General features: G+C 38.8%; 1 protein-coding gene across 1 annotated transcript; it reads right to left on the reverse strand.

Annotated features, from left to right (window-relative positions):
• Positions 1 to 21,566: 21,566 nt before the first annotated feature.
• Positions 21,567 to 24,560, reverse strand: LOC140478517 (C-C motif chemokine 20-like). Its single transcript, XM_072571775.1, has 4 exons — positions 24,467 to 24,560; positions 23,815 to 23,917; positions 23,648 to 23,725; positions 21,567 to 21,781 (listed from the first exon to the last, which is right to left on the reverse strand). The coding sequence occupies exons 1-4, from the start codon at positions 24,546 to 24,548 to the stop codon at positions 21,751 to 21,753; spliced, it is 294 nt and encodes a 97-aa protein (XP_072427876.1). The 5' UTR covers positions 24,549 to 24,560; the 3' UTR covers positions 21,567 to 21,750.
• Positions 24,561 to 27,690: the final 3,130 nt, after the last annotated feature.

Raw genomic sequence — 27,690 nt, forward strand, 5'->3', positions numbered from 1 at the left:
GTAAAGACCAAATATTTCTAATGACTGGTCAAGAACCAAAGGGTACCAATTTGAGGCAATTGGCAAATTAACCCAAGGTATCATGAGGAAATGATACGAGTGGTTAAGATTTGCAATGCACCACCTGAAATGGTAAAGGTACAGATTCAAAAATAACCTTCAAAAGAGAATTAATAGATACTTGAAGGAGAAAAAATACTGTCAGCCTTTAAGGAAAGTGTGGGAATGGAACTACCTGCTTTAAAAGCATCAGTTCTGACCTGATTGGCTGAATCGTCTTCATCTGTACTTAGCCATCTATGGTTCCATGAAAACTGACTTCAAGTCAGTAATCTAGTAAAAGGGTAATATACCTCAGAGTGAATGCTACCTTATGTACGATTAACCGTTGGAAAGTTACACCTTGACCTCAGGGTTGACATTAATGATGTTTTGTGGAATGATTCGGGTGAGTGGGAGTACACACATTCTTACGTTACTAGTGGAGAATAACTATGTGACTGAGGAACTAGAATTCCCATGAAATTCTACCCAAAGGTTTATTAAAAATAGGGAGGGAGAAGGAATTATGAAAATGATAAATGAAATACTAATAGAATAAAAATAAGAGCTGATAATGTGGCATTTGAGGATAGAAGTATGGTGCTCCAATTCATCTTTACTTAATTGGTCAAAGCATATATTTTATTTGCACTGGGAAAAGGGACTGTAACTAGTGTGTATTAACAAGAAGAGATTCATGTCTTAACAAAATGATGTTTAATGTTAAAACTATTAGGAGACACAAATGACACGTTTGTTTCTTTCAAGAGTTAGAACTATTGTCTTGATCTCTCCACTTAAGGCTGTATGACATCAGATTAAGTGAGCTTTTTGCAGCCTCCAACATTAATCCTTACCAAAATATTATTTTTACAACTAAGTAGAGTAACTTAATTTTTTAATATTTAAAGTGAAAAGCACAACATTCAAGTGCAATAAAACAAAAGAGCAAGTTTAAAATTTTCCAAATTTGTAACATGCAAAAATAACATAACCTCAAAATGGCTGCCAAAGATAAACTTGGAATGGCTTTGTACAGCATTCCTGTCCCTGTAATTTACTCTTTTCCTTAATAAATACAAAAGACTGAGCAATGTAAGATCTGTGCCAATGAGTAATCAGGCATATGGATTTGGCATTAAGCAGGAAGGTGCCAGTTTAGATCTGAAATGTTTTGCTATATTTATTAATTCAGCTTTCCAATTGATCTCAATGTCCTAATTGCAGGTAGGACAAACAGGCATAGTTTCTCCTGGCTTGTGCTTCTGCTAGGGCATTGGATGAGTTTGATTGTGATCTGTGCGTTTCTTGTTACAATTCTAATGCTTGAATGAGAAATTGAGATTCAGATGAAGAATGGCTCTTGGCAGCACAATCAATCTGCACCAATGCCTTTGGATGTCTGCACACATCCTGGCTTCAAAAACCATATTTGAAACAAACAGTTTCAAATGCTACATTCAAAAACTCCCATTCAAATGTAAGTATGTGAGAAATCAACAATCATCATTATGGTATAATGACATCCAAACCCAGTAGTGATGCAATGTGAAATTCCAAAAAGAAACGTGTCAGTGTAAAAAAACGCATTTAAATTAGCACCTTTACAATATCACTTTTCCCTCAAGGTGAAATAAATGCTGGCTTTTGTTACTTGACAGATCTGCACAAAGAACAAAATTGACATAAAGGAAGAACAAATAACAGTGAAAGGTCTCAGGTAAAAACAAAGTTGAAATAAGAGAAGCATCTCATTGTATATCTTGCATTTAAGCAGTGTCTTCTATGACCTTGTTGCGTCAACCACTTTAATGCCAAAAAGGTATCGTTGAAGAGGGTTGATGTTGTAATGTGGAATACAGCTGTATTCAGCGATCACATTACGTGTTGTAGAGAGTTGAATGCGCAGAGGGTGTGATTAGGAGTTGTGTTTGACCAACTACAGTGAAATCATCCATGTGCTTTCTTAGAGATATTTACATTTAATTTTTAATTAAAAGTGAATGATATTCAGTGCTTCTTACTTTTTCACATGCCGTCTGTGTGCATACTTCAGTATGTTTAGCTGTATTTCCTGTTTGAATTGATGCCAGATTCAAAGTAATGTTAGGAAATGGGTAATCCATTGGGAAGCCTTCATCAAGGTCAGAGTGTAAATGATCATTTCATCACTAACTGTAAAATCTAGGCTGTTATTTCAATATACTCGTTCAAAGGTGGAAATCCCTCCCTCTGCAAGTTTCTGTCTTTACCTGACCTACTAAGCACAAATAATTCCCAACAAAGAAGCAAGAAAGTGCAGAGACTGTGAGGTTCCCACATACCTCAGCAGTTGAGATAATGGAAAGAATGTTGATCAAATGAAGAACAGCAGAGAACAAAGAATGAGAATGCAAAGAGAAAGAATAATTAGAAGTGAAGAATGTGCCATAAAAGAAAAACTTCTTTTTGAAATAAAATCGAGAAAGACCTGCTTTTGGTGCACTCTGATATCCTTGCTGAACTGAATCTGAGAATAAATTAAGCAGTTTTCTCATGCATAGAATAGCATGGAAATTCAGACACGGTCACCAGTGAATCCACACTCTTGCAGTATTAAAGGTCCCACAGCCTCTAGTCTTCATTGCAACCATGATTTGACAAAAGCCTCTACAGCCTCATTATTAGACTTGCTGTCAAAACCCTCAATAAAGTTGCATCTTGTTTAATGTTTGTTTGAGAATTACTGTGAAACACTCTCATGACCCTAAAAAAATGTGTTTATGAATATCAAATTTGTCCAGAAAATTTTTTTGGAAGATGCCTTTTATTTAAAATATGCTTCTTTCTGAAAAGTTAGTTTATCTTTATTTTAGTTTCTATCTTAAACCAAATATTTATTTCACAATTTGAAAATGCAGATAAGAAGTGAAGGGTTTTAAATCCTTTTAACTTCCTAGAATTTAAGTTTGATTTGTTGACATCACCCTTGCCACATGCCAAGGCAACTCTGTGACTTGGCACAAGATGTAAACTGCTGCAAGGTTTGTAGCTCAAGTTGAGGTTTAAGGTGTAGGTTTGCTCGCTGAGCTGTAGGTTTGATATCCAGACGTTTCATTACCTGGCTAGGTAACATCATCAGTGGCGACCTCCAAGTGAAGCGAAGCTGTTGTCTCCTGCTTTCTATTTATATCTTTCTCCTCAATGGGGTTCCTGGGGTTTGTGGTGATGTCATTTCCTGCTCATTTTCTGAGGGGTTGATAGAACTGGCACAAACACTACGTAGGACAAACAGGAAGAAAGTTAGCCATCAGGATATGCAAACACCAGCTAGCCACAAAAAGACACTACCCTCTCTCCCTCGTAGCCCTACACACGGATGAAAAAAAATACCATTTTGACTGTGACAACACATTTATCCTGGGACAGGCTAAGCAAAGACATGCCAGAGAATTCCTAGAGGCCTGGCACTCCAACGACAATGCCATAAACAAACACATAGATCTAGATAACATCTATCAACCCCTCAGAAAACGAACAGGAAATGACATCAGGAAACCCCAGGAACCCTATCCAGGACAAACATAGAAATAGAAAGCAGGAGACAACAGCTTTGCTTCAATTGGAAATCGCCACTGATGATGTTACCTCGCCAGGTAATGAAGCGTCTGGATATCAAACCTACAGCTCAGCGAGCAAACCTACACCCTAAATGTAAACTGCTGTTGGGAAAGTGGACATTTCAAAAGCAAAGATCACTTTCTGATTGTGCTGAGATTTCTTAGACGTCACTGCTGAGCACTCTAGTTTCCACTGATCTCATAAAATGCAGGCCAGTAAAAAGCTGTATACATACTGCACCCCTGAAAGTTCGGTCAACATCAATGTAATTGTTGGTTGAAAGCAAGATAAAGTTCTAACACCTCAGGAATTTTACATTTCTTTGCTGGTATTGTTTCTGTTTACTTTAAGTGAATGGTTAACTAAATGAAGAGTTTTAATAAACAGGTGGAAACTCCTGACTTCTATGGGAATTTGTTGGTACTTTCTGTAAAATTGCTTCTACTACTGTGAGCACATTAATGTCTTCTGCTCAGTGCCTTTAGTTCTTTGTTTAAGTAGCATACTGCTGTCATGACTGTATATTAAAACTTGTTATTGTTGTCTTTTATGTATGCTGTATTTCTGTGGCACACTGTTCATTCCTTGCACTGGTTTATGCTCTTCTGAAGGAAAATAATGATCAATCTTATCTCACCATTTGTTCCAAGTTCTATGACTGTGTTATAACTTATGGAGAGGGTGGGTGCTAACATAGCAGCATTGTTTATTGTATCTGATGATCAGTATTTGGAGTAATGAAGTGTTTCATCTCAGTTTGCTTAAAAACAGTCAGTTACTGGTCGCAGATTGTTACTTGTGAAATGTGGAGTAGATTTAAAACAAATTAATTTCAGCTCCCAAATTCACTTTCTTTATTGATCACCAAGCTCAGAATATTATCGAAACAGAAAGATTGCATTATGCTGCAGTACAGAGGGACTTAGGTATCTATGTACATGAACCACAAAATCTAAGCATACATGTGCAGCAAGTAATTAGGAAGGCAAATATAAATTCATATTGAACTGTTCACTGATGTTATTGCAAGGTGTTAGATCCCAAACTGCAAACTGTTTTGGTAGATCATATTTTGTATTTTTAATTAACAAAGTGGTCTTCCACTGAAGCGCAAGCGTAAAATGCTGCAGGTTTGATTTTAACAATAAAACAAAAAAAACTATTATGCAAAATAAGTTAATATAAAATAGAGTACATATAATACAATGTTAAAGATTTCAAACACATTTAAATACAATAATGTATCTACCCAACAACAATCCTTTACAGTTCTTATACTGCACAGAATCTTTTCTCGATCACATATAGGGATTTGACTTAATTGCATTTTCAATACTTTGTCTTGAGAATCAGATTGTCCCTACCTTGAGAATACAACTGAGCTTAAGTTTTTTCAAATAACCTTGTCAGAGTTATAACCAAACACGTCTGTTCTAGAACTTTCAATCTCTACTCCTTACATTGGAGTATCCTATTAATTAATATTTCTAAACTAATCCTTTTCTTTAGTTGAAAATGTTTGGCACATCTAACGTCCACTAGGACTTCTCAGGACAGAAAGCAAAAGGCTTTACAAGTTGTGGGTGTTTTACTTAAGATAAAAAGTCAATTCTGGATTCTTCGAACTGGAAGCTGCCCAGTCCACTTATTCTATCCACCTGTAAAACATGCCAGATGCAAACAAAACCCCATTACATTCAGAAAGTCTCTCTCTATTTCACTTATACTGAGTTTAAAAAATATACGTCAGAAAATACAGACAAGTTAATCATTAAACCACACACTGACCAAAAACCCACATGCTACTTATTTAAAATGCAGTCTTCAAAAAATGATATTAAAATAACCATATCAATCACACACTTTATAGTACAGCATGTTAGTTCTTTTTTGCAAGGAGAATGGGACAATTATTTTATTCATTCACGAGATGTGGACATCACTGGCCATGTCAGCATTTATTACCCACCCCTAATTGCTCAGAGGGCAGTTGAGAGTCAACCATATTATTGTAGATTTGGAGTCACATATAGGCCAGACCAGACAAAGATGGCAGATTTCTTTCCCTAAAAGACATTATTGAGCCAGGTGGGTTTTTCCAACAATCATAAATAGGTTCATGGTTATCAGTAGATTCTTAATCCCAGAGTTTTTTTGGAACTCAAATTTCACCATCTGCCATGGTGGAATTTGACTCTGGGTCCTCAGAGTATAACCTGGGTCTTTGGATTAATAATCTAGTGATAATACCACTAGGCTGTCACTTCCCCAAAAGTAGGGAAATCTTGTTACAATTGTACAGGTCATTGGTAGGACCATACCTAGAGTATTGTTTTGACTAGAAGAGGGACACACCTACAGTGGAGTTGATTCAGAGAAGATTCGTTCAGCTGCTTCCTCGGATGAGGGTTTTGTCTAATGTGCAAAGGTTGAAAGGGTTGAATCTGTACTCATTGACGTTTCAAAGAATGAGAGACTGAAGCATACTGAAGGGGATTGATAGACTGGATGCTGAGCGTTTGTGTTCCCATGTGTGAAAATCTGGAATGAGAGGCTCAGTTTCTAAATTAGGGGTCTCCATTAAAATTGAGAGGAGGAGAAATTTCTTCTCTCAAGAGGGCATTAGTCTTTGGAATTCTCTTCCCCAATGTGCAGAAGAAGATGAATCACTGAATATATTCAAGACTGAATTGGACCTAGTTTAGACTTAGAAAAATAGAGTTACGGGCCTAATCTGAACAGCTCAGATCTTATTAAATGGTGGAGAAAGCTGCAGGAGCCAAATAATCTAGTTCTGCCTCTTATGTTCTCTGCACATTTTTGCAAAAATAAGCATCAGAGAATCTATCTTGAGGAATGTGATGTCAAATACCTTTATGATAAACTGATGGGATCACCAAATAACATCGACAAGATTCAAAGTTAAGTTAAAAGTGTAGGTAGCACAGTAATCCTGTTGATATGAATTGCAGTCAGATTATAGACAGCTGAGTTGCGGCACTGGTTTTGAAAGAATGCATATCCAAAACAATTTGACACTGACATGAAAATAGTCATATAATATATACTTTATCAGATTATCTGTCATTGACTTGACAAATGGTTGTCTGTTAAGTTAATAACCAGAGCATTGTTAAAAATTAAAGTGTTATTGCCAATAATTGTATTTCTGCATAAATGTCATGCAAAGATAATGCTTCAAGCATTATTGAAACCAACACACTTTGGTTATTCTGTGAAACCAACACAATCTTTCTGACATGTTTATTGTAAGTGGGATGAATGTTCAATTAGTTTATTGTTACCAAGTTGAAACAGTAAGCCATTCATGAGACTTTACAAAGATACAAAACTCTTTCCCATAATTATTTATAGTAAGCATTAGGCATGTGGTTAAATGACAGTCTTACTGAATGCTGCTTGCTTGTGTTAAGCCAGTTGGTGGGTTTCCCAGATGAGAAAGAAATGTAGCTGAAGAAAGATCTAAATTGTTAGGGAATAAAATCCTAGGCCAGATAATTTAATGACAAAATCGTCAGGAGTTGAGAGCTTGAGTATTAGCATGCTTTATTCATAGCCCATGAGGAGTACATCTTCCCTCGAAAAGTCTGATGTGATCCATCAAAATACAGATTGCGACAGGTTATATAGTATATCATAAGCACACTATCTGTTAGTTACGCAACCTAGGGGGAGTCAGATGGTTAGATAAGGGCAATGATCCATTGGTGTAGCTGCTATATACATATCTCAAGTCTACATTTCTCAAATTTGTAAATGAATGTTATCTTCTACTTTAGGTTCACATTAGACAGAAACAGATAATTAGTACAATAGACAATTTGTAGCAGAACTAGTCTGGTGTTTTGGGGGAGCTGAGAATGAGCTTGTAACTACAAGGCCATTTCTTGCAAAAGCAAATTTCTCAGCTTACTCTAAAAGCACTGTGTCAGCAGTCTAAGCTTTGCTGCGAAGATTGCTTTGTGACACAATAGCTTTCACACAAATTTGTGTCAAGTCTTGTGGCAAATTTTCTTCCACAATTTTAATCCTTCTAACTTCATTAACTTAAAGTTAAGTTGAAAAGAAATGTTTTCAGTTTAGTTTTAGTTTAGAGGCTTAGTTCATTGATGGCACAGGTGCTCAAGTTAGAGGAAAGCAGTGTGCTCAGAGGCTTAAAGAGCTGGAGAAAGTCATGGAGCTAATAAGGGGGCATTACTTTTCTTTTAATATAGTTATAGTGCCAATATCAAAATTGATCATGCTCTGTGCCCAAATGTCTTAATGATGAGGTAGAGTGGTGGAAGAGAAGGAGAGAAAAGGAAGCAAATTCTGCTCTCCAGTTCCCAGTACCTCATTGGATGTTCTGTGCCATGTGCATAAAGGCCTATGCGTTGGGCTATTCAATCACACAAAGACTCACGGCAGAAACATGCTAACATGAGAAGATATCATCCTTCATTCAAGGGACTGCCAATGTATGTGTTCTTTGTGCCAACAATTTTATTTCTTTCATCACCATCATGGCATCGCATCACTGCAGCAAAATAGCAAGGCACAGAACACAATGGTAATTTGACATTGATTGCTCTAGTAACCCTTTCACAAGAGGTATGCGAGAGACCACCCAAAGATGACTGTCTGCTTTGGATTTCACTCTCCTCTGTGACAGGGCTTGTAGCCTCCATTAAAAAGTGAATGAAGCAGACCTGCGTAGGCCTTTTTCAGTTACACTCTGTCATCATTGCAGTTATTTAATGCCACAAAGCCGCTGTTCCAGATTATTCTGCATACTTCTTTGGTCTAAGGTAACCTGCATTGTTTTGCACAGAATGTCTTTCTTACAACCTTGTTCAAATCAGTCAAATGATTGTTGAAAATAGTAAAAGTTCTTAAATATTTAGGTGGCTATAATTCAATAATTCAAAAACAAGCTCATAGATGTACGGCATTTAGAGTCAATGACAGTAGTTTTTTTGTACAAATTTAGTCACAAGATTTAAACTCCAGCTCACTAATTGATGTGACATTACAAAGGACAAATGCAGTATTATATGTGACATTTCAAATCCGTTACAAGTTTTGAAATGAGACCAAAAGAAAGAGTGAAAGCCTCAACAGGTCAGGCAGCATCTCAGGAGAAAAACAGAGTTTACGTTTCATATCGATGATCTTTCATCAGAACATCAAATTGGATCTGTTGTGATGAAAGTGACAGTCTCTGGAATCAAACCATGCTTCCTCTTATTGCAATATAATCTCCTTTGTAGTGATGGGTGGAATTTTTGCTGTCACCTCAAAGATCACCCTTCCTTTGACAATGTGGAATCTGTCTGATTAAATGGGTCATCACCATGAATGATTAGTTTCCGATAATTTTGTGTGATGTGGTAAACCCTTCCATTTACGTGGCTCCATCTATTTCAAAGATTGTTGCATTTTCACTCTACCTTGCCACTCATTAATCTACATATCGACAACTCCTTTGAATAATGGAGACAAATATTCCCAAACTAGGAAAAATTTGTATTTATCTGACCTTTTGTTGCAAAGTGCCTTACAGTCAGTTGTTGTGCTATTAAAGTGCAGAAAGGTGCAGAAAAAGCAATTCATTCAAAGCAAACTCTTGCAGTTATGTGCTGATAATCAAATAATTCTTTTAGCACTGTTCAGTTATAAATATTTGCCAGGATATGGGATAAACTCTTGTGTTCTTCCTCAATACATTGTCATAATTTACAATCCCTGTGAGTAATGGGATTGTAATTCTTGTTATTGATGTCTTGATTGTTTAAAGTGGAAAAATTTTTTAAAACTGATGTGAAGCAGGTTGAAATCTGAAAGTTGGGATGGCCTACTGAGCATGTTCATCATCACCAGTGTGTGTAAATCATCGACCATAAAGTTCGTGAGAACAGTCATTATACTAATGCTGTTCAGTTCTATTATGTGTAACATGTTGATTGAGGAATGTAAAGGTTGATGATCTCTCCAGAGAAAATGTTAAGGTTGTAATACAACAACCAACTTGCGTAATTTCCATTTTAATGAAACCCTTCAGCAACACTTGAGGCAAAACAGGAAGATTGCTTTGATGTGATGAAGATGAGAATTTAGCAGGAGGTTTTGTACAAGTACTGTCTGTTTTGAAGTCTTCTAACAGAAGGGCAGACGAGAGCTGAAATATAACGTCCCTGTTGAACTGAGTTACTGGTGGGATTTTCCATTGGAATAATGTTGAGCAATGGTTATGCCCATGCAAAGTTTTGCTGCAATACTTAATTAAGGTGGCCAAGGAGTAATGGAATACATCATGGTTGTTATATTTAGTGGCTTACCCCATAGTGAAGTGCTAGTCACGTCAGAATTGTGCTGGTGCCTGGTAGATGGGTTTTAATTTTTAAGGTGCTAAGATATTTAATCAACAATCACTGGAACGTCTCACAGTTTTCTTCAGGAGCATCAACTCACTCATCATTTGGAAGAATAGGATAGTCTCTACAGGCAACAGAGGCATACAGAAATACTAATTTAGTTTGACTCCATCCAGGCTGCAGCAGACTCTCTGATGCAAGTAAAAAAACACTAAGAGTGTACCAAGAAAAAACACTTTTTTAAAAATAGATATTTTTATTGAAGAAAAAGGAAATTTTTAAAACATTTTTTTACAAACTTACAAAATAACACAAACAAATGTAAACACTAATATACCATTAAATATTAAATAAATAATAACCAAAACTCAACAATCACAAAAAAGAAAGAAAAATAAAACACTTAACTAAGAACTAATCTAACCTACAAATAACCAAAGCATTTAATAGAACATCTTACATGACTCAAAAAAAACATAGTAATTAAATAATAAAGTACATGCTCAGAATGAATTAACACTAAATCATAATAAAACCTGTACTCATAGGGGATTCCTCTGCTCGGGGGCCCCCGGACCAGCCAGAACCACTACCACAACTAGATAAAAGCCCTTGACAATATGGCCAAAATATCTGTATCTATATAGTTCAAGAAGGGCTGCGATATTTTATACAATAATTTAGTTTTTTGGTGCACCATATTTGTAAGGAAGTCAAGGGGAATACATTCCATGATTAACCTGGGCCAATTCAGAAGTCCTAGAGGGCCCTCAGCTACCCAGTTTACTAAGATATTTTTCTTTGCACAAAAGGAGAGAATGGAAAATAACTTCCTCCCGTGCACATCCAGGGAGGGCAGGTTCAGAAAGCCCAGGAGAAGAGATACTGGATTTACTCCAATTTCCGCTCCCAAGATTTCTGTCAGCGCATTTGCTACTCTGGTCCAGTATTTACGGATCTTATGACAATTCCATAAGCAGTGTGTGAGAGTGCCTACTTCTATTTTACATCTAGGACACATTGGAGATGTCCCTGCCCTAAATTTTGCCACTTGTTCCAGTGCTATACGACTCCAATGGAGCATCTTTAGTTGAATAGCTTGGGTTCTGTTAGAAATGGAAATCTTTCTGGCATATTCCCAGATGTTGTCCCACATTTCTAATGGGATTTCCAACCCCAATTCCTGATTCCATGTTCTAAACAATTGTTCCATGTCTTTCAATATTTCATTCTGTAATGAGTGATAAAGAGTGCTGACTGAGGATGGACCCATAACACTCTTCTTTCCCTATCCAATTTATAAGAGCTATCTAATAATGTGGTCTTCTTCTGTAAATAATCTAGAATCGAAAAAGGTCTCCATTAGGCTGTCCAAATTTCTGGTGTAGCTGTTCAAAAGACATCATAACTTCCCCATCGAACAGATCCCCTCAGCAAGAAGTACCCCTGGACATCCAGGTTTTAAATGTAGCGTCTGTGTGCCCCGGTTGAAAATCGCATGCTCCCACTATAGGAGTATAAGGAGAGGTTTTTTGTGAATTACCCTCGTCTTGCCGCATTATCTTCCAAGCTTTAATTGTATTTAATACAAATAGGATTTTTACAATGGTCCATTGTTTGTTTAGAGGTTATACTCTGTGATCAATAGCTGAGCAATTCCAGCAAATATGAAATCGACTGTATCAGGCTAACCCTAGTGATATGATTAGTGAGGAAAGGCTAAACTGTTACTTTGAGGTGAATTTAAAGTTTCCTTATGATTTGATTTATATTTCCATATCTATTGAAAATAAAGACTCAACTTATTTTGAATGTTGATATAAAATGAGCATTTTTCATCTTTAAAGTGTGATGGACGAACCAGAGAAATATCACTTTGCAGTAAATCCTGTTGGAAAACCTCAATGGTGACTCCTATTGACAGGGAGGTTGATTCACTGGTCAACATTTCCATCATAAAAGAAAGTTTTGCACCATTCCAACACTGAGCTGAGTGATGACCTATTAATAAAACAACAAATCATTCCTTTCAGACCATGATGACTACCTATGTTTTCCTTGGTGTCATGATTTTGCTACAGGAGTATTATAATGCTGAGTGTCACCTGATGTCTATTTTTTTCAAGCTATCTTTTGGAAAATGAGTCATCATAAATATAGTCTCTGAATGGACTCAGCGCACTTGCCTTATTATTAATTTAAATGCCTATCCATCCATTTGCAAACTGAAAATTCAATATTACTCATGTTATCTTGTAACAACATTGATTTGATTTAAGCTGTATTGTCATGTTACTCAAGTAGAGAAGTACAGGAGCACAGTGAAAAGTGTGTAATTTCACCACATATGGTGCCAACTTAGGTACAAAACCTAGGTACAAGTAGTGACTTAGAGAAACAAAATTAAAAGTAAAGCATTGTCGTTATTCTTCATATAAATAGTTAAATAAAGAAGTAAAGTCGGAAGTTAACATTACAGTCCTGAAGTCCTGCAAAAGCTCAGTTTCCTCCAGTTTGACCTGCTCTCCAGAAAACCTCGGGTTTCCAGCTCTTTTGAACCCGTAGATGCTGGGGTCTGACACGTCAGGCTGGCTCTAACCATATTGGGCTCAGGCCCACAACCATGCACTGGATCCTCAGTCGACGGAGCTCAGGACCCAGGGCCAGTGCCACGCTCTCCACAATAGCAGCTTTCAAGAAGCACTTGGACGAATACATGAATAGGGAGGGAAAAGAGGGATACAGATCCTGTAGATGAAGATAGATTTGGTATGGAAGGGCAAAATGTGGTGGTGCAGGCTTGGAGGGCTGAAGGGCCTGTTTCTGTTATGTATTGTTGTTTGTTCTACCATGCTGGTGCCGCCATCTTAAACAGCTGACTTGCTCTCCCCTCTGTGCTGCTGGGAACTTTACAGACAGCATTCAAGCAACTAAATATCTTTTAAAGATGTACAAAGCTGTTCAATATATTGCTATTAAATTATTACTGTTAATATTATCAGCCATAAAAAAGTGGCCTATGATTTGCTATTGCAAAGTAAAGAGCAGCTTCCACTATTAGTTAGATTTGTCCATGACTACATAATCTCTATCATGCCACATGTAAGTGTGAGCTGATAATGTGCCCACAGGGCAAGTGGGACCTGAATGAACAATGTAAATGACTGCGTACCTCACTATTCAAACAGGTTAGAAAGTTGCAAAAAAAAACGAGCAAAGGTTCAAAAGTATAAATTTGAAAGTGAAATTTGAATTTGCAATCATTATCAAGTTAGGTGAAGAGAGAAAAATGAATGGGAAAGAGAAATTTGGCCAAGATGAATTTAAAAAAGAAACAAGAAGTATAAATAATCCTTGGGTGGAGGCTGATAGCAGTCCCAACAATGTGGGCTGTGGTGAGATGGGTGGCAGAATTGGGAGAGAAGTCTGACCATGCCCGTCTCAACATGGAGATCAGCTTACCCCAACTTTTATTCTTTTCAAAAGCAGTTCAGAAAGATTCTCGCCAAATTCACCCAACAAACTATGAAAACCCAACATGGAAATGAGAGTGGGATCTGGCGACTTTAGCTCAGCACTTGTTCCAAACGGCCTCCATAATGCATGCACCATTCCTGCCTTGCAAAGCTTTGCCTTTTTGTGTTTTCTCTGAGATACCAGGATCATGTTACCTGTCCTGTCGTGCCATTTAGCATCAACACAAAGCCATGAAGCTTACCATAGTTGTCAGCAGTTCTCAGTTCAGTAAATGGGGATAGCCTTTGCTCAAGGCAACCCAGCACGGTAGGTGGAGGGCAGTCTACAATATCAGTCCAGAGCCCACTGTGTGTAGGATCCTATCCTAGAGTAAAGGGAAGACATTTTTAGAACTGAGATATGGAGAAACTTGGTCAGCCAGAGACTGGTGAATCTATGGAATTTACTGTCATAGAAGGCTGAGGAGGTCAGGTTGTCGAGTATATTTAAGATTGACATAGATAGGTTCTTGATTGTCATTGGGATCAAGGATTATGGAGTGAAAATGGGAGAATGGGGATAAGAAACTTATCAGCCATGATTGGATGGCATAGCAGACTCGATGGGCTGAATGGCCTAACTTCTACTTCTCTGTCTTCTGGTCTTATAGTCTATCCTCATGAGGGGTGAGGAGCTGAAGAACAGGCAGCACAGCACTGTCTTGACTGATTTTGGCCTATTGTGGGCTGTTCTTCCCTTGGAATAGGAGGTGTTGATATTATGGAAGATGAGCACTTGAAATGTCATAACATTCAAGGCTTGGGTCAATTGCTGGAAATTTTGCTTGTGCAGACATGACAGACTAAAGGGCTTCTCCCGTACTGTGTGATTCTGTGAAAGGGTGGCACAGCTATGGTGGTGCGGATAGATGCAGGTGAGGACCTATCCTCAGTGAGTGAGTAGGCAAACCAGAGGGCCTGCAGGGTTAGTGGTTTGCAGGTTGGAGTGGTTGGGGGTAGATGTGGAATATGTCACAGAGGGTAGTGAGATTGGTAGAGCTTGAACCTTGGTTGGGAGCTGGGTGCAGTAGCAGAAATAGTGAGTGTGATATTATAATGACAGGATATATCCCAAGGTGTGCCATTGAATTGCAGAAGCATCCTGTAAAAGGATCAGAGATGTGTCATCAGGGTTGTTAGAGTCTGGCACATGTTGTATGGCAGTGTCTGTAGAAGTGGCTGATGACCATGGTGTGTGCATGGGATGTTGGTGTTCAGCATTCAACATGCAGATCTTTGGGAGCAAGCAGTGGGTTGAACCCACTCTGGCTTCTATGTCAAATTTTCCCGAAAGAATTTCTTTGGCGAGTTTAGTAAGTTCGCAAACCATGGTGAGTTGTACCATTAACAAAGTATTTAACAAGCAACAGTGAACATAGATTGGGAGCTTGCTGCTCCTTGGACAGAATTGCAGCACGCCATTTGGAAAAAAACAGTGGTGATATGATCTAGACGTCATAATGTTGCTCACCAACTTCGCACCATATCACACATCTCTCAGAGAGTTATATGATTCTACCCGATGAGATTGAAGTACACTTCATGACTGAACGTGATTGGAGAATGTCTTGGTAAATTAGGATATGAGTTCAATAATATGGAGTTATACCAAGTGAATTTTGTGTCAAGTGCTAACATTTGTGCCTTTGGTTTTCCTGTGTTGTTCAGGGAAGTTGTGACTCAATATAACAAAATGTGTCAAATAATGTTTGCGTAATGAACACCAGCCAGTTCGAATTAATGCGTCAACCTCACCCCAATGCTCAGGTCCCACCTCGCCCTTTCAGCAGAGCATTGGAACTGTTCCCTCAGGACAATTCTCATAGGCTGTCTGGTCATGCATACACCATGAGGCTTTTTGCATTAGGATTTCAGCAAACTTTATGATAGGTTTCTAAGTCCCTTGGATCATTATTTTGTGCTGCCTAGATCTACTCTGAGACTTATTGGGGTATCCATGACATGCAGCCTTGCAGTACACCTGCAAACAACCAGGAGATCACCAAATTAAAACACAGCTTTCAGAAATAGTACCTGCATTAAAGAGATGTGAGTCCATTCCTGGATGAACTATAATTGATTGAACAAACATCTAAATGCCTGAGAACTGTTCTACTTCTAGAAGAACCTTTCCTCTGATTCACTAAACTGCAGAATTGTAAAGGGAGGTGGAAATCACTCCCTAAACAGCACCTTCAAATGATACAGACCCCTATTCACTGGATGCCTGGAATGATTTCAATAATTGTACAACACTTTATACTTACATGCTATATATCTTTAAATCAAAACAGTATACAGTTACATTTGTGAATCACAGGATGGAAGAATTCTACATTATCCTATCAGCCACTTCTACATTATCCTAATAGGGTGATTGTTATGGGAGACTTTAACTTTCCTGATATTGATTGGGAAAGCTATAGCTCAAGTTCGTTAGATGGGTCAGTGTTTGTGCAATGTGTGCAGGAGAGTTTCCTGACACAATATGTAGATAAGCCAACAAGAGGTGAGGCCATACTGGATTTGGTTCTGGGTAACGAACCAGGCCAGGTATTAGAACTAGAGGTAGGTGAGCACTTTGGGGACAGTGACCACAATTCGGTGATTTTTACTCTAGTGATGGAGAGGGATAAGTGTGTACTACAGGGCAAGAGTTATAGCTGGGGGCAGGGAAATTATGATGCGTTGAGGCATGACTTAGGATGTGTGGATTGGAAAAGTAGATTCCAAGGCAAGAGCGTAATTGATATGTGGAACTTGTTCAAGGAGCAACTATTGAGTGTCCTTGATAAGTACGTACCTATCAGGCAGGGAGGAAAGGGTCGTGTGAAGGAGCCGTGGTTTAATAAGGAGTTGGAATCCCTTGTTAAATGGAAGAGGGCGGCCTTTGTAAAGATGAGGCGTGAAGGTTCAATAGGGGCGATTGAGAGTTATAAGGTAGCCCGGAAGGACCTGAAGAGAGAGCTAAGAGCAGCAAGGAGGGGACATGAAAGGTCCTTAGTTGGTAGGATTAGGGAAAACACTAAGGCTTTCTATAGGTATGTTAGGAATAAAAGAATGACTAGGGAAGGAATAGGTCCAATCAAGGATAGTAATGGGAAGTTGCGTGTGGAGGCTGAAGAGATTGGGGAGGCGCTGAATGAATACTTTTCGTCAGTATTCACTCAGGAACAGGACATTGTTGTCGATATGAATACTGAGGCACGAATAAGTAGAATGGATGGCTTTGAGATATGTAGAGAAGAGGTGTTGGAAATTCTGGCAAGGGTGAAAATAGATAAGTCCCCTGGGCCTGATTGCATTTATCCTAGGATTCTCTGGGAAGCAAGGGAGGAGATTGCAGAGCCATTGGCCTTGATTTTTGTGTCCTCTTTGTCTACAGGAGTAGTGCCAGAGGACTGGAGGCTAGCAAACGTGGTTCCCTTGTTCAAGAAGGGGAGTAGGGATAATCCTAGTAACTATAGGCCAGTGAGTCTCACTTCTGTTGTGGGCAAAGTCTTAGAGAGAATTATAAGGGATAGGATTTATGCACATCTGGATAAGAATGATGTGATCAAGGATAGTCAGCATGGTTTTGTGAAGGGCAGGTCGTGCCTCACAAACCTTATTGAATTCTTTGAGAAGGTGACGAAGGAGGTAGATGAGGGGAAAGCGGTAGATGTAGTATATATGGATTTTAGCAAGGCGTTTGATAAGGTCCCCCATGGTAGGCTACTGCAGAAAATACAGAGATATGGCATTGAGGGTGAGTTGGAGGTTTGGATTAGGAATTGGCTCTCTGGAAGAAGACAGAGGGTAGTAGTTGATGGCAAAGATTCATCTTGGAGTGCCGTCACTAGCGGTGTTCCGCAAGGATCTGTTTTGGGACCATTGCTGTTTGTCATTTTTATAAATGACCTGGAGGAAGGGTTAGAAGGTTGGGTGAGCAAGTTTGCGGATGATACGAAAGTCGGAGGAGTTGTAGACAGTGAGGAAGGATATGGCAGGTTACAGCGGGATATAGAGAAGCTGCAGAGCTGGGCAGAAAGGTGGCAAATGGAGTTCAATGTAGCTAAGTGTGAAGTGATTCACTTTGGTAAGAGTAATAAAAAGATGGATTACTGGGCTAATGGTAGACTACTTGGTAGTGTGGAAGAGCAGAGGGATCTTGGTGTCCATGTACACAGATCTCTGAAAGTTGCCACCCAGGTAAATAGTGCAGTGAAGAAGGCATATGGCGTACTGGCTTTTATTGGTAGAGGAATTGAGTTCCGGAGTCCTGAGGTCATGCTGCAGTTGTATAAGACTCTGGTGCGGCCGCTTCTGGAATATTGTGTGCAGTTTTGGTCACCATACTATAGGAAGGATGTGGAGGCACTGGAACGGGTGCAGAGGAGGTTTACCAGGATGTTGCCTGGTATGGTAGGAAGATCCTATGAGGAAAGGCTGAGGCACTTGGGGTTGTTTTCTTTGGAGAAAAGAAGGTTTAGGGGTGATTTGATAGAGGTGTACAAGATGATTAGGGGGTTAGATAGGGTTGACAGTGAGAACCTTTTTCCGCGTATGGAGTCAGCTATTACAAGGGGGCATAGCTTTAAATTAAGGGGGGGTAGATATAGGACTGATGTTAGGGGTAGGTTCTTCACTCAGCGAGTCGTAAGATCATGGAATGCCCTGCCAGTAGCAGTAGTGGACTCTCCCTCTTTATGGGTATTTAAGCGGGCATTGGATAGGTATATGGAGGATAGTGGGTTAGTGTAGGTTAGGTGGGCTTTGATCGGCGCAACATCGAGGGCCGAAGGGCCTGTACTGCGCTGTATTGTTCTATGTTCTATGTTCTAAGAGGAAATGTAGATTGGCAGAGAGGGCAGGGTTGCCTTGTTAGTAAAAAAAATGAATTTGCATTGAAAACAAATGATATAGAGTTGGATGGCATTGAATCTGTATCAGTAGAGTTGAGGAAGTGCAAAGGAAAAACACCCTGATGGGAATTATATACAGGCCTCCTAGAGTAGTCAGGATGTGGTGCCAAAAATAAATCAGGAGACAGAAAAGGCATGCAAGGGAAGAACTGTAACAATAAGGGACTGAACTATGCAAGTGGACTGAGAAAATCAGGTTGGTAGCAGATCCCATGAAAAGGAATTTGTTTCATGTCAACGAAATGGGTTTCTGGGGCAGCTTGTGGTACAGCTCATGAGGGAACAGGAAATTCTGGATTTAGTAATGAGGCAGTTTGGTTAAGGAGCTTAAGATGAAGGGACCCCTATGGGACAGTGACCATAATATTATAGAATTCATTCTTGAGTTTGAGAGGGAGAAGCTTGTATCAGATGTAACAGTATTACAATTGGGTAAAAGTAACTATAAAGACATGAAGGAGGAGCTGGTCAGAGTTGATTGGAAGGGGAACTCAGTAGGAAAAACGGTAAAGTAGCAATGGCAGGAGTTTCTGGGGTTAATTCAGCAAAGCAGAAATTCATCCCAAGGAAGAAAAAAAACATACAAAGGGGAGGAAGAGGCAATTATGGCTAACAAAGGGAGTAGGAACAGCATAAAAAACAAAATGCTCAGAGACTGTACAGACTTGATGAGCTGACTAATATCCTTCTATACTGTAACATTGCTGTGATCTGAAATATCAATACGTATCCAGAGAGTTTCAATGCAAGTTACCATGGAGTCCAAACTAGAAATAATGATTCAAAAATAATTTAAATTTTAGATAGTCCACTAATTGATCTAATGGAGTTCCTGTAGACTGATGCACAAAGTATTTGCATTTTACAGCAATGAATAAAAACATCAATGAAATGATGCTCATAAAATAGAATAAAATAAAATTATAATCTTAGCATAACATTTTAAATGCTACATGGACAGCAACAAGCATAAGTTGGACTAAAGGCCTCATTAAAATGTATTTAAAATACTTACTGACACCAAGCTATCAAACCCTCAGGGTCAATATTTTGCGAATGCAGAAATTCTGTTGCCAGGTCTGAAAATGGCTGGGAAAGGGTGGGTGTGGAGCTGCATTTTTCAGTTGCTAAGTAAGTCTTTGCTACTAGAGTTGTGTTAAGGAGAACTCATTTGGAAGGCTGGTAGCTCAACAGCCTCAATGGTGCCACTGCTAGTGTTGGAACTGTGCCTGGAGGATGAGGTACCATTGATGGCTTTGCACCTTCAATGTCAGGTGGGTGGGATCTGGGGTTCGTGGCCTGTCATGTAGGCTCCAGTGAAGTGTGGGAGGGCTGATGTAGCTGACGGCACTTTCATTGGACGAAGAAGGCACACATGAGCTTGTTTCAGGTTACCAGGGTTTCACTGGTAAAACGCCAATGGAGAAGAGAATAAACCCATAACTGGCCACTAAAGTAGGTCCTTTGAACTCCAGGTGGAGGGCTGTCTGCCATCTATTCAGTTGCTGGCAAATTTCATGATAGCAGCAAGGTGCTGGGCACATCACTTGCAATCGTTCATCGCAACCTCGTCAGTCATCTTGTCTTGCAGCTGCTGCAATTCAGCCCTGACAGAACAAATCAGATTCTGTGTCTCATAGAAATGTTAGCATGACTTAGTATGGCAAGAAGACCATTCAGTCCATCGTGCCTGGGCTGACTCTTTGCCTAGGTTTCTGGATGTTGTTGGGGATGGGAACTGAAGTGGAAGGAACACAAAGCTCCGCAAGGCCAGTTATCCCCCCACCATATCCCACACCCTCCAGCAATGTTTGACAGGGCCAGCATAACATGAATCTGACAACTACCCAGAATCACAAGCTAGCTTGTTAAGTTCATTAAAAGACCATTTAACACTTGTGATAAGAGGCCAAATGGAAGTTATGAGCTAGTCTTTTGGCTGCCAGTGCAGTCAGAAGCTAGCATTGGCCTGCCAATATGTAAATAGGACCACCTAGCTAGTTACAGCTATGTTGTGCGTGGCAGATCAAACTGTAGCCACAGGCCATCCCTCCTTTATGGTGGTCTGGCAACTGTGGCTATATTTAATTTCAAACATTCTTAAAGAGCTGAGTGGGTGCTTCCCTTCCTTGCAATATCATGCTACAGATCCTTTGTATCGAGAAAACCCCTTCCAATAGGTCCCACTCTCTTTTTTTCCCCCATCGCCCCAAAAATGTCTTTCCTTATTGATGATGGTTCATTTCTCATTTTGCTAATACTGTTTCTCTTTCTATATTGTAGATGAAAGTTTCTACTCAGGTTGCTTCTTAGAGTTGCTGTCAGCTATTAGACAGTAGCTCTTGTTTTACAAAGTCCCAGGCACTCACTACTTTTCCTCACTGGGTGCCTAAATAGGAGGACCCCCCACCCCCTCCCCCACCTCCACCCTGTCCTGTAGGCTGGTCAGGCGGGTTTACCTGGCTGTTTGCCCCTGTGTTAAGGCTCTTTTCCCCTCTTGGTGGGTGTGATAACAGGTAGTTAGATGTATTGGGTTGGAGGGATCAGGGTGGCTTTGGGTGATGTTGGTGGGCTTGAGAAATGCCCTTAGCTGGCCCTTAATCATGGCCTTGTCCTTCGCTGAGCTGACCTTGCCTGTACAATCTAATGGTAGGGGAGCTGGGAACGTGATAGCTTCTCTAACCTGTGCCTTCCCATCAACATTAAAGACTCCCCCCCGACCCTTCACTTTTCAGCTTAAAGTTACTGTTAGTTGCAGCAGTATGTAGCAGAACTACCACTAGGATAGCTGATGGTATCACGTGTAATTTCCTCAAGTTGTGATACTCAGTCTGTAGCAGGACATACTTTAAGACATAGCAATATAAGGATCTCTACCGGTTCTATGCATAATGTACATGCCTCAATAAGCAGTCCTGGTATTTAAGACAAGCTCCACATTTATGTCTAAGCTCTGTCACAACATATCTATGCTACTGATTTGACACAAAAATCAATGCAACTATTAATTAAGCTCTCGACATGCCCAAAGTACATGCACAGGCAAAAGGAACACATAGAAACACAAATTGGTAAATTTTTAGCACTTTAATGCATTACTTAAACATTGGAAAATGTATGGAAAATGAAGTTCTATTTTCTAACAAATAATGTATCTATACAAATAACATAGCCACACTCAGCTAACATTTCAATCTGTCACTGCAGCAAATTGTTAGCAGCCTTATTGCCACCAACTATAATTTAGTACATAGATGCTATGCAGAAATAATTGCTTAAGCAAAGCTGACAGTCTGTTTGTGGAGAAGGAATTCATCAATCAAGGGACATCTCTTCCAGTTTTTTGCTGTAGGAAAAGAAAATGAGAATTTTGTTTCAGATCACTTAACTCTAACAATAAAGCAACACAATCATGATTAAAACTGGGAAATCGTTGGAAATCTACAGCAGAGGAGTCAGCCTCTGTGGTGGAGTTCAAATTCTGTCAATATGTATTTTTAACTCTTAAATTGTAATTTTGCAGGTGCACAACAGAAAGTGTTGTTTTGTCTGTTGTGTCCAGGGGTACTGATGGATTAGTTTGCAACATTTCCTGTTCTTACTTTAAGTTTACAATTTCTGCACTGTTTTTTCTTTTTATGTAAAATATAATTCTGTTTTGTACATACTCAAAAGCTCTCATGCGGATATTGTTAAGAAAGCATTTCTTTGAATTGAGAACTGGCATTTTCAGGGTGGATCGAACTCTTTCAATTATCTAGTGCCAACAATCCCAGGTCAAGAATTACATGCTTAGATACAACTTAAAAGCAAAGTTGCTATAGTCCCAGAGGACTGTGCTGTCATTAGAGAGAGTTGATTGGTTGTGGGTTTAATCTGTAGGTCACCATACCTCAGGTGAAAGGTGAGTTAGCGAAGGGCCTCTATAGTGACCTCACACAGTGTGGAAATTGAACCTGTGTTGTTAGTGTTACAATACATTACAAGCCAGGCATCCTGCCAAGTGACTTAACCAACCCAACCAGATGCCTTTGGGATACATCAGACTGTCTTGCCTTCTCCTGTTTGCTATAATGATGGGCTCTAATTTTAACTCACTCAAACCCATTGACTTGCACAATTAATGCAATTTTAATTCTTCGTATCTGCTGCAGTCACAACACAACACTGTACCAGTGTCATATTTTCTGTTTCCCACCTCAGCACAGATTGTGTGAGATTGGCAACGTGACACCAATTACAAAAAAACAGAACACTGCAGATGGCAATCTGAAATAAAAACAAAGAATGCTGGAAAACACAAATCAGGTAGCATCTGTGTAAAAAGAAACAGAGTTTTGATGCAAGGTTACCAATCTGAAACAATCATTGTTTCTCTCCACAGATGCTGCCTGACCTGTTAAGTATCCACAATATTCTCTGCTTTGATACCTATTCACTTTCATTAGCAAGAAGACTTGTAACAGCACGAGTATAAAGGAGCTGTTTTAGCTCTAAATTAATCTTATTTATTGGTACAGGCCTATACTCTGTCTTCATGTTTCTATAACGAAGGCACAATAATGACAATACATGGGAGGTGGTGGCATTGTGGTGTTGTAATTGGATGATTAATCCAGCATCCCATGCTAGTGCATTGAAGGTATGGGTTCAAATCCTACCATGACAGATTGAATTGATAAGTCTGGAATTTAAAAGCACTAGTTTTATGGTGACGGCATAACTATTTTCTATTGTCTTTTGAGGGAAAGAAAGAAATAATCTGGTTTACTGATGTCCATTTAGGGAATGAAATCGCCCGTCCCTCTCCAGACTGACCTACATATGGTTGACTATTAAGTGTCCATGAAATGACCAGAGGGGCAATTAAGGATTGGCAGCAAATGCCAGCAAGAAGTAAGAATATAAAAATAAGAAAAGTTCAGATATTTTTACAAAATTAACTTTTCTGTTAACTGTCCTCAAGTAACCTTTGGAGTTAGTTAACCAAATTTCAATTCTTCATAATAAAATTTATTTTGCTTTAGAATTGTACATATTTTCAGTAGAGAGCTGTAAAATGGCATATTCTTTGGCGTACACTTTTTAATTAATATTAACTCTAGAAAATCAATTTCTGATCTGTATAGTTTATCAAAGGGAAAATATTACTTCAACATTCTAGAAACAAATTTCACCATTATTTGGTATAATTAAGAGTTTGCGCTCTTACCTCAGCAACTTCAATGCAATTTTCACCCAAACCATGTCAGGGTTTGCACATACTGCCTGCCCTCCAACAGTGTAGAATCTGTATTTACATAAAGTTTGTTAGTTCATGGTCAATACTACAAGTAATTTCTAATCATTCCGTTTGATTCAGAAAGGCTTTGTACTTACATAATTGCATCTATATCACAGATCTCATTGGACTGTTGTTCCACATAGCCGGAAATTAGTCTAAAAGGTAACCGCTTCTTTGAGTACCGGAGACAGCAGTCCACTGTAGAGTTTGCAAATAATAGCATTAGATAGAGGCATGTTTTTTTTAACACAGTAATCCATTTTGAAAGTAGGATTAATATAAACCCTTTGTCTTTATTAGATTTCACAGTACATTCAGTAATCATAATGAGTTAAAAGTTACACCACATTTGTGTAAAATTCAAATCAAAATTATATGAGTTTAACACATTTCATTTATCTTTATATCCTCTTTACTCAGAGCTTGTCATACCACATACTGCATTATTCTATCGTCCCATTGAAAGCAATCATTTATGTCCTAAAAGGTAAAGTTGCCACAGTCCCATTCCCTCATGAGAAAGACCACTGGTGGTGGTTTAACCTGAGGGTCTCCATGCTTCAGGTGAGAGAAGAAGAGTCCTTTATGGTAACTTCAGCCAGTGCCGGAGTTGAACCCACACTGTCAGTATTACTATACATAGCAAACCAGCCATGCAGTTAACCACCCCTATGTTAGACTATAATAGATATTAGTTTTATAATATATCTTGAGTTGAAATGAGTTAATAGTTAATGCACTACTTACTTGCAGAGACTGAGTCATTGAGCATGTTCAGCACCAACAGTGAAACTAAAGCAGCTACTACGAGGTTCCTGACAGCAGTCATTTTATCACTGATTACTTGAAGCAAACTTTTCTTCTGCTGGTCTCGAAATATACCTCAGCTGAGCAGTGATCTTGCCCTTTCTTATCATCTTATTTATAGAGAGGATTTGGAGTACAGGTAAAAAAAAAGTCAGTGGAAAAGATGTGCAATAAAGGAAGTGAAACGGCCTTCATATTATAAATTTCCTGCGTGTATTTTCCTCTGCAGTCATCAGAGAAACATTCTTCAATGACATCAAGTCAAGTAAAAAATGTTTAAGTGAAATGAAGAAAATCAAGTGGAATCATTATATTTTGCAAATGACTTAGTAATGATTCTATTGCTTGAATAGAACAGTTTTGAAACTGAATTTATTGTGTGTTATAAAATTATTCTCTCATTAGGATGGAGGTTGCTGATGTCTATATGTGTGGACAGCAATAAATATATTTGTTTCTGTCTTCTGTACTTAGGGTAAAATACTTAAAGATAGCTTATTTCAAAAGACAGTCACAATTTTCCTGGAAATGCCAAACAAGTTTTTTTTAAAAAAATATGAATTAATACATGGGATAGAACTTCACAAGCATAGAGTCGAGAGTGTGGTGCTAGAAAAGCACAGCAGGTCAGGCAGCAATCGATGTTTCGGGCAAAAGCCCTTCATCAGGAAAAACATTGATTCTCCCGCTCCTCGGATGCTGCCTGACCTGCTGTGCTTTTCCAGCACCAGACTATCAACTCTAATCTCCAACATCTGAAGTCCTCACTTTCCTCACAGAGCATATCCTGCCATCATTTTGGGGGCAGCCAAAAAAGCTGGAAAAACACTGCTTTTCTGTTTAATCATTGACCCAGAGTTTGTTCTAATGACATTGGAGCATTAATCACTCTGATTCCTGAGAACATAAGTGCTGATTATTTTATGTTTATTACTTGAAAGCTGTGAATAACAGTTTCCTCAAGGAACAATGTAACTAAAATTCTACAAGATTCTGTGTGAGTCAGGGTGGTGATATGGATTGAAAGTATGTTGATGAAATATTTTGCCCTAACAAAGTTAATATCCTTCAAAAAGACTTGTTGAAGCTTCACTGATCAATCATGACTGGCTCCCTGTGCCCCAGTGAATTTACTTTCATACCCATCATGCTTTGCCAGTCGTATAATGCCCTCTACAAACTGTTCATTGTATGCAACAATGTTAACTGCTACCTTTCCGGAAATCTCTTTCCCCTTTCTTTCCACCCAGAATGCTGTCTTTAAAAGTTTCATGAGAGATTTAAGGTATTTGTCTGTTCATAACATGGGGACAGTAGCAACTAATTAAGCCAATGGAAAATAAAATTGTTTGATATGTGGAATGACCTGCCAATTTGTTATTCCCCATTTTGTTCTACGAACTGAGACCTCTTTATTGTTGGGATCCATATCCTGAATTTTCCACTTATTCTTGCTCTCTGATCCCTAATTCAACCAACAATCTGACAGTTTTCATTTCAAAAAGGCTATATAATTGCTAGATTATTCTGTGGAACTTAATTGGTTTTAAAACATGTATTTTTCTGTTACACAATGGATGGCATGAAGTACCACAGCTGGCTATTTGATCTCATAGTTTTTAAAAAAAATTGTTCACAGGACGAAGTCATCACTGGGTAGGCCAGCATTTATTGCCCATCCCTAATTGCCCAGAGGGCAGTTCAGAATCAAGCAAATTGCTGTGGGTCTGGAGTCACATGTACACCAGACCAGGTAAGGATGGCAATTTCCTGCCTTAAAAGACATTATAACTGGGCTGGTTTTTCCAATGGTCATCATTAGACTTCTAGTTCTAAATGATTATCAAATTCAATTTCCATGATTGAATTTGAACCCAGTTCCTCAGTATAATACCTGGTCTCTGGATTGATAGACTAGCGATAACGCCAGTAGGCCATCCCACCGTCCTTAGTTATAACAGGATCTTTCTATTTGTGATGTATCTTTCACTGACATTGCCACAGTTAATTAGAGTGTGAAAATCTATTGATATGCTATTTTTGTATTTCTATAATAATAATAAACCCTCAAGTCATTTCACATGATCTCTACGGAATAGTTTGATAGAAAGGAATATATAGTGAATATTATTATAGATGACCAGAAGTGGCCAAAGAGGGAGACTTTATGAAGAGTTTTAAAGAATAAAAGAGATGTAGAGAAATCACAAGACTTAGGGAGGGAATTTCAGGCTGACGACATGGTCAGCTGGAAGTAAATAGAATAGATGTCAGACTACAGGTCATTCTTCTATAACACATGTTTTGTTAGCGTGAATTGGCTATAACACAATCAACAAATTGTGGCCATTGTTTGGATAACATGAACTTTATACTGAATAGGTATAGAGATTCTATTAGGGATCTTCCACAGTACGATTTTCTATAACGGTTTTCCACAGTGCAATTTTCTATAGCAGTTTTCCCAAAGTTAGATTTTCTATAGCGGGTTTTCCACAGTGCGATTTTCTATAGCGGTTTTCCATAGTGTGATTTTCTATAGCAGTTTTCCACAGTGCGATTTTCTATAGCAGTTTTCCACAGTGCGATTTTCTATAGCGGTTTTCCATAGTGTGATTTTCTATAGGTTGCAGAGGAACACAACTGTCGCTTTATAGCATAATGGGAGAAGTGCAGTGCTGCCTGAGAATTGGCTGTTGAAGGTAATGGAAGCAGGTAATGGTGAGGTCATGGAGAGGTGTAAACACAGGGGTGAGTACCGAGATGTTTTAAACTGATCCTCACTTCAGCAAAGCTGGCTGAGCTTAAATGACTTAGGCAGCATTCATCTAGAAAACTTATTAAGGGATTAAAACTTTTAGCCTCTGAAAGCTCTTCTGATTTAAGTTCAAGCCAATTCATAATTTCTTAAACTGTTAACAATGGAATTGTATAAAATGTATACTGTTAAATCAAAGAAGTTCATCAAAGTATTTGAGAATATTTGGAATTTCACTCTGTGGGGAAAGATAAGAATGGTCACAAGATCGATCAAATTCTTGACAAAACATTGACCTTGCCAACCCCTGTACTTTCCAGAGGAATTATTGCTTTCCTTGTTGCTGCTCATGCATTTTCTAAAGTACATTTTTTGAGAGCCGAATTCAGGAAGTTTATTTTGACTG

The sequence above is a fragment of the Chiloscyllium punctatum genome, chromosome 6 (genome assembly GCF_047496795.1).
Source record: "Chiloscyllium punctatum isolate Juve2018m chromosome 6, sChiPun1.3, whole genome shotgun sequence".
NCBI classification, from domain to species: Eukaryota; Metazoa; Chordata; class Chondrichthyes; order Orectolobiformes; family Hemiscylliidae; genus Chiloscyllium; species Chiloscyllium punctatum.

Bases quoted from the DNA above. Each gene is read 5' to 3' on its own strand.
- LOC140478517 (XM_072571775.1), bottom strand. From the start codon at position 24,548: ATGACTGCTGTCAGGAACCTCGTAGTAGCTGCTTTAGTTTCACTGTTG. The intron at 23,726-23,814 runs GTAAGTACAAAG...ATGTAAATACAG, and splicing joins TGTGATATAGATGCAATTAT to ATTCTACACTGTTGGAGGGC. The intron at 21,782-23,647 runs GTAAGAGCGCAA...CTTTTCCTACAG, and splicing joins ATTGCATTGAAGTTGCTGAG to CAAAAAACTGGAAGAGATGT.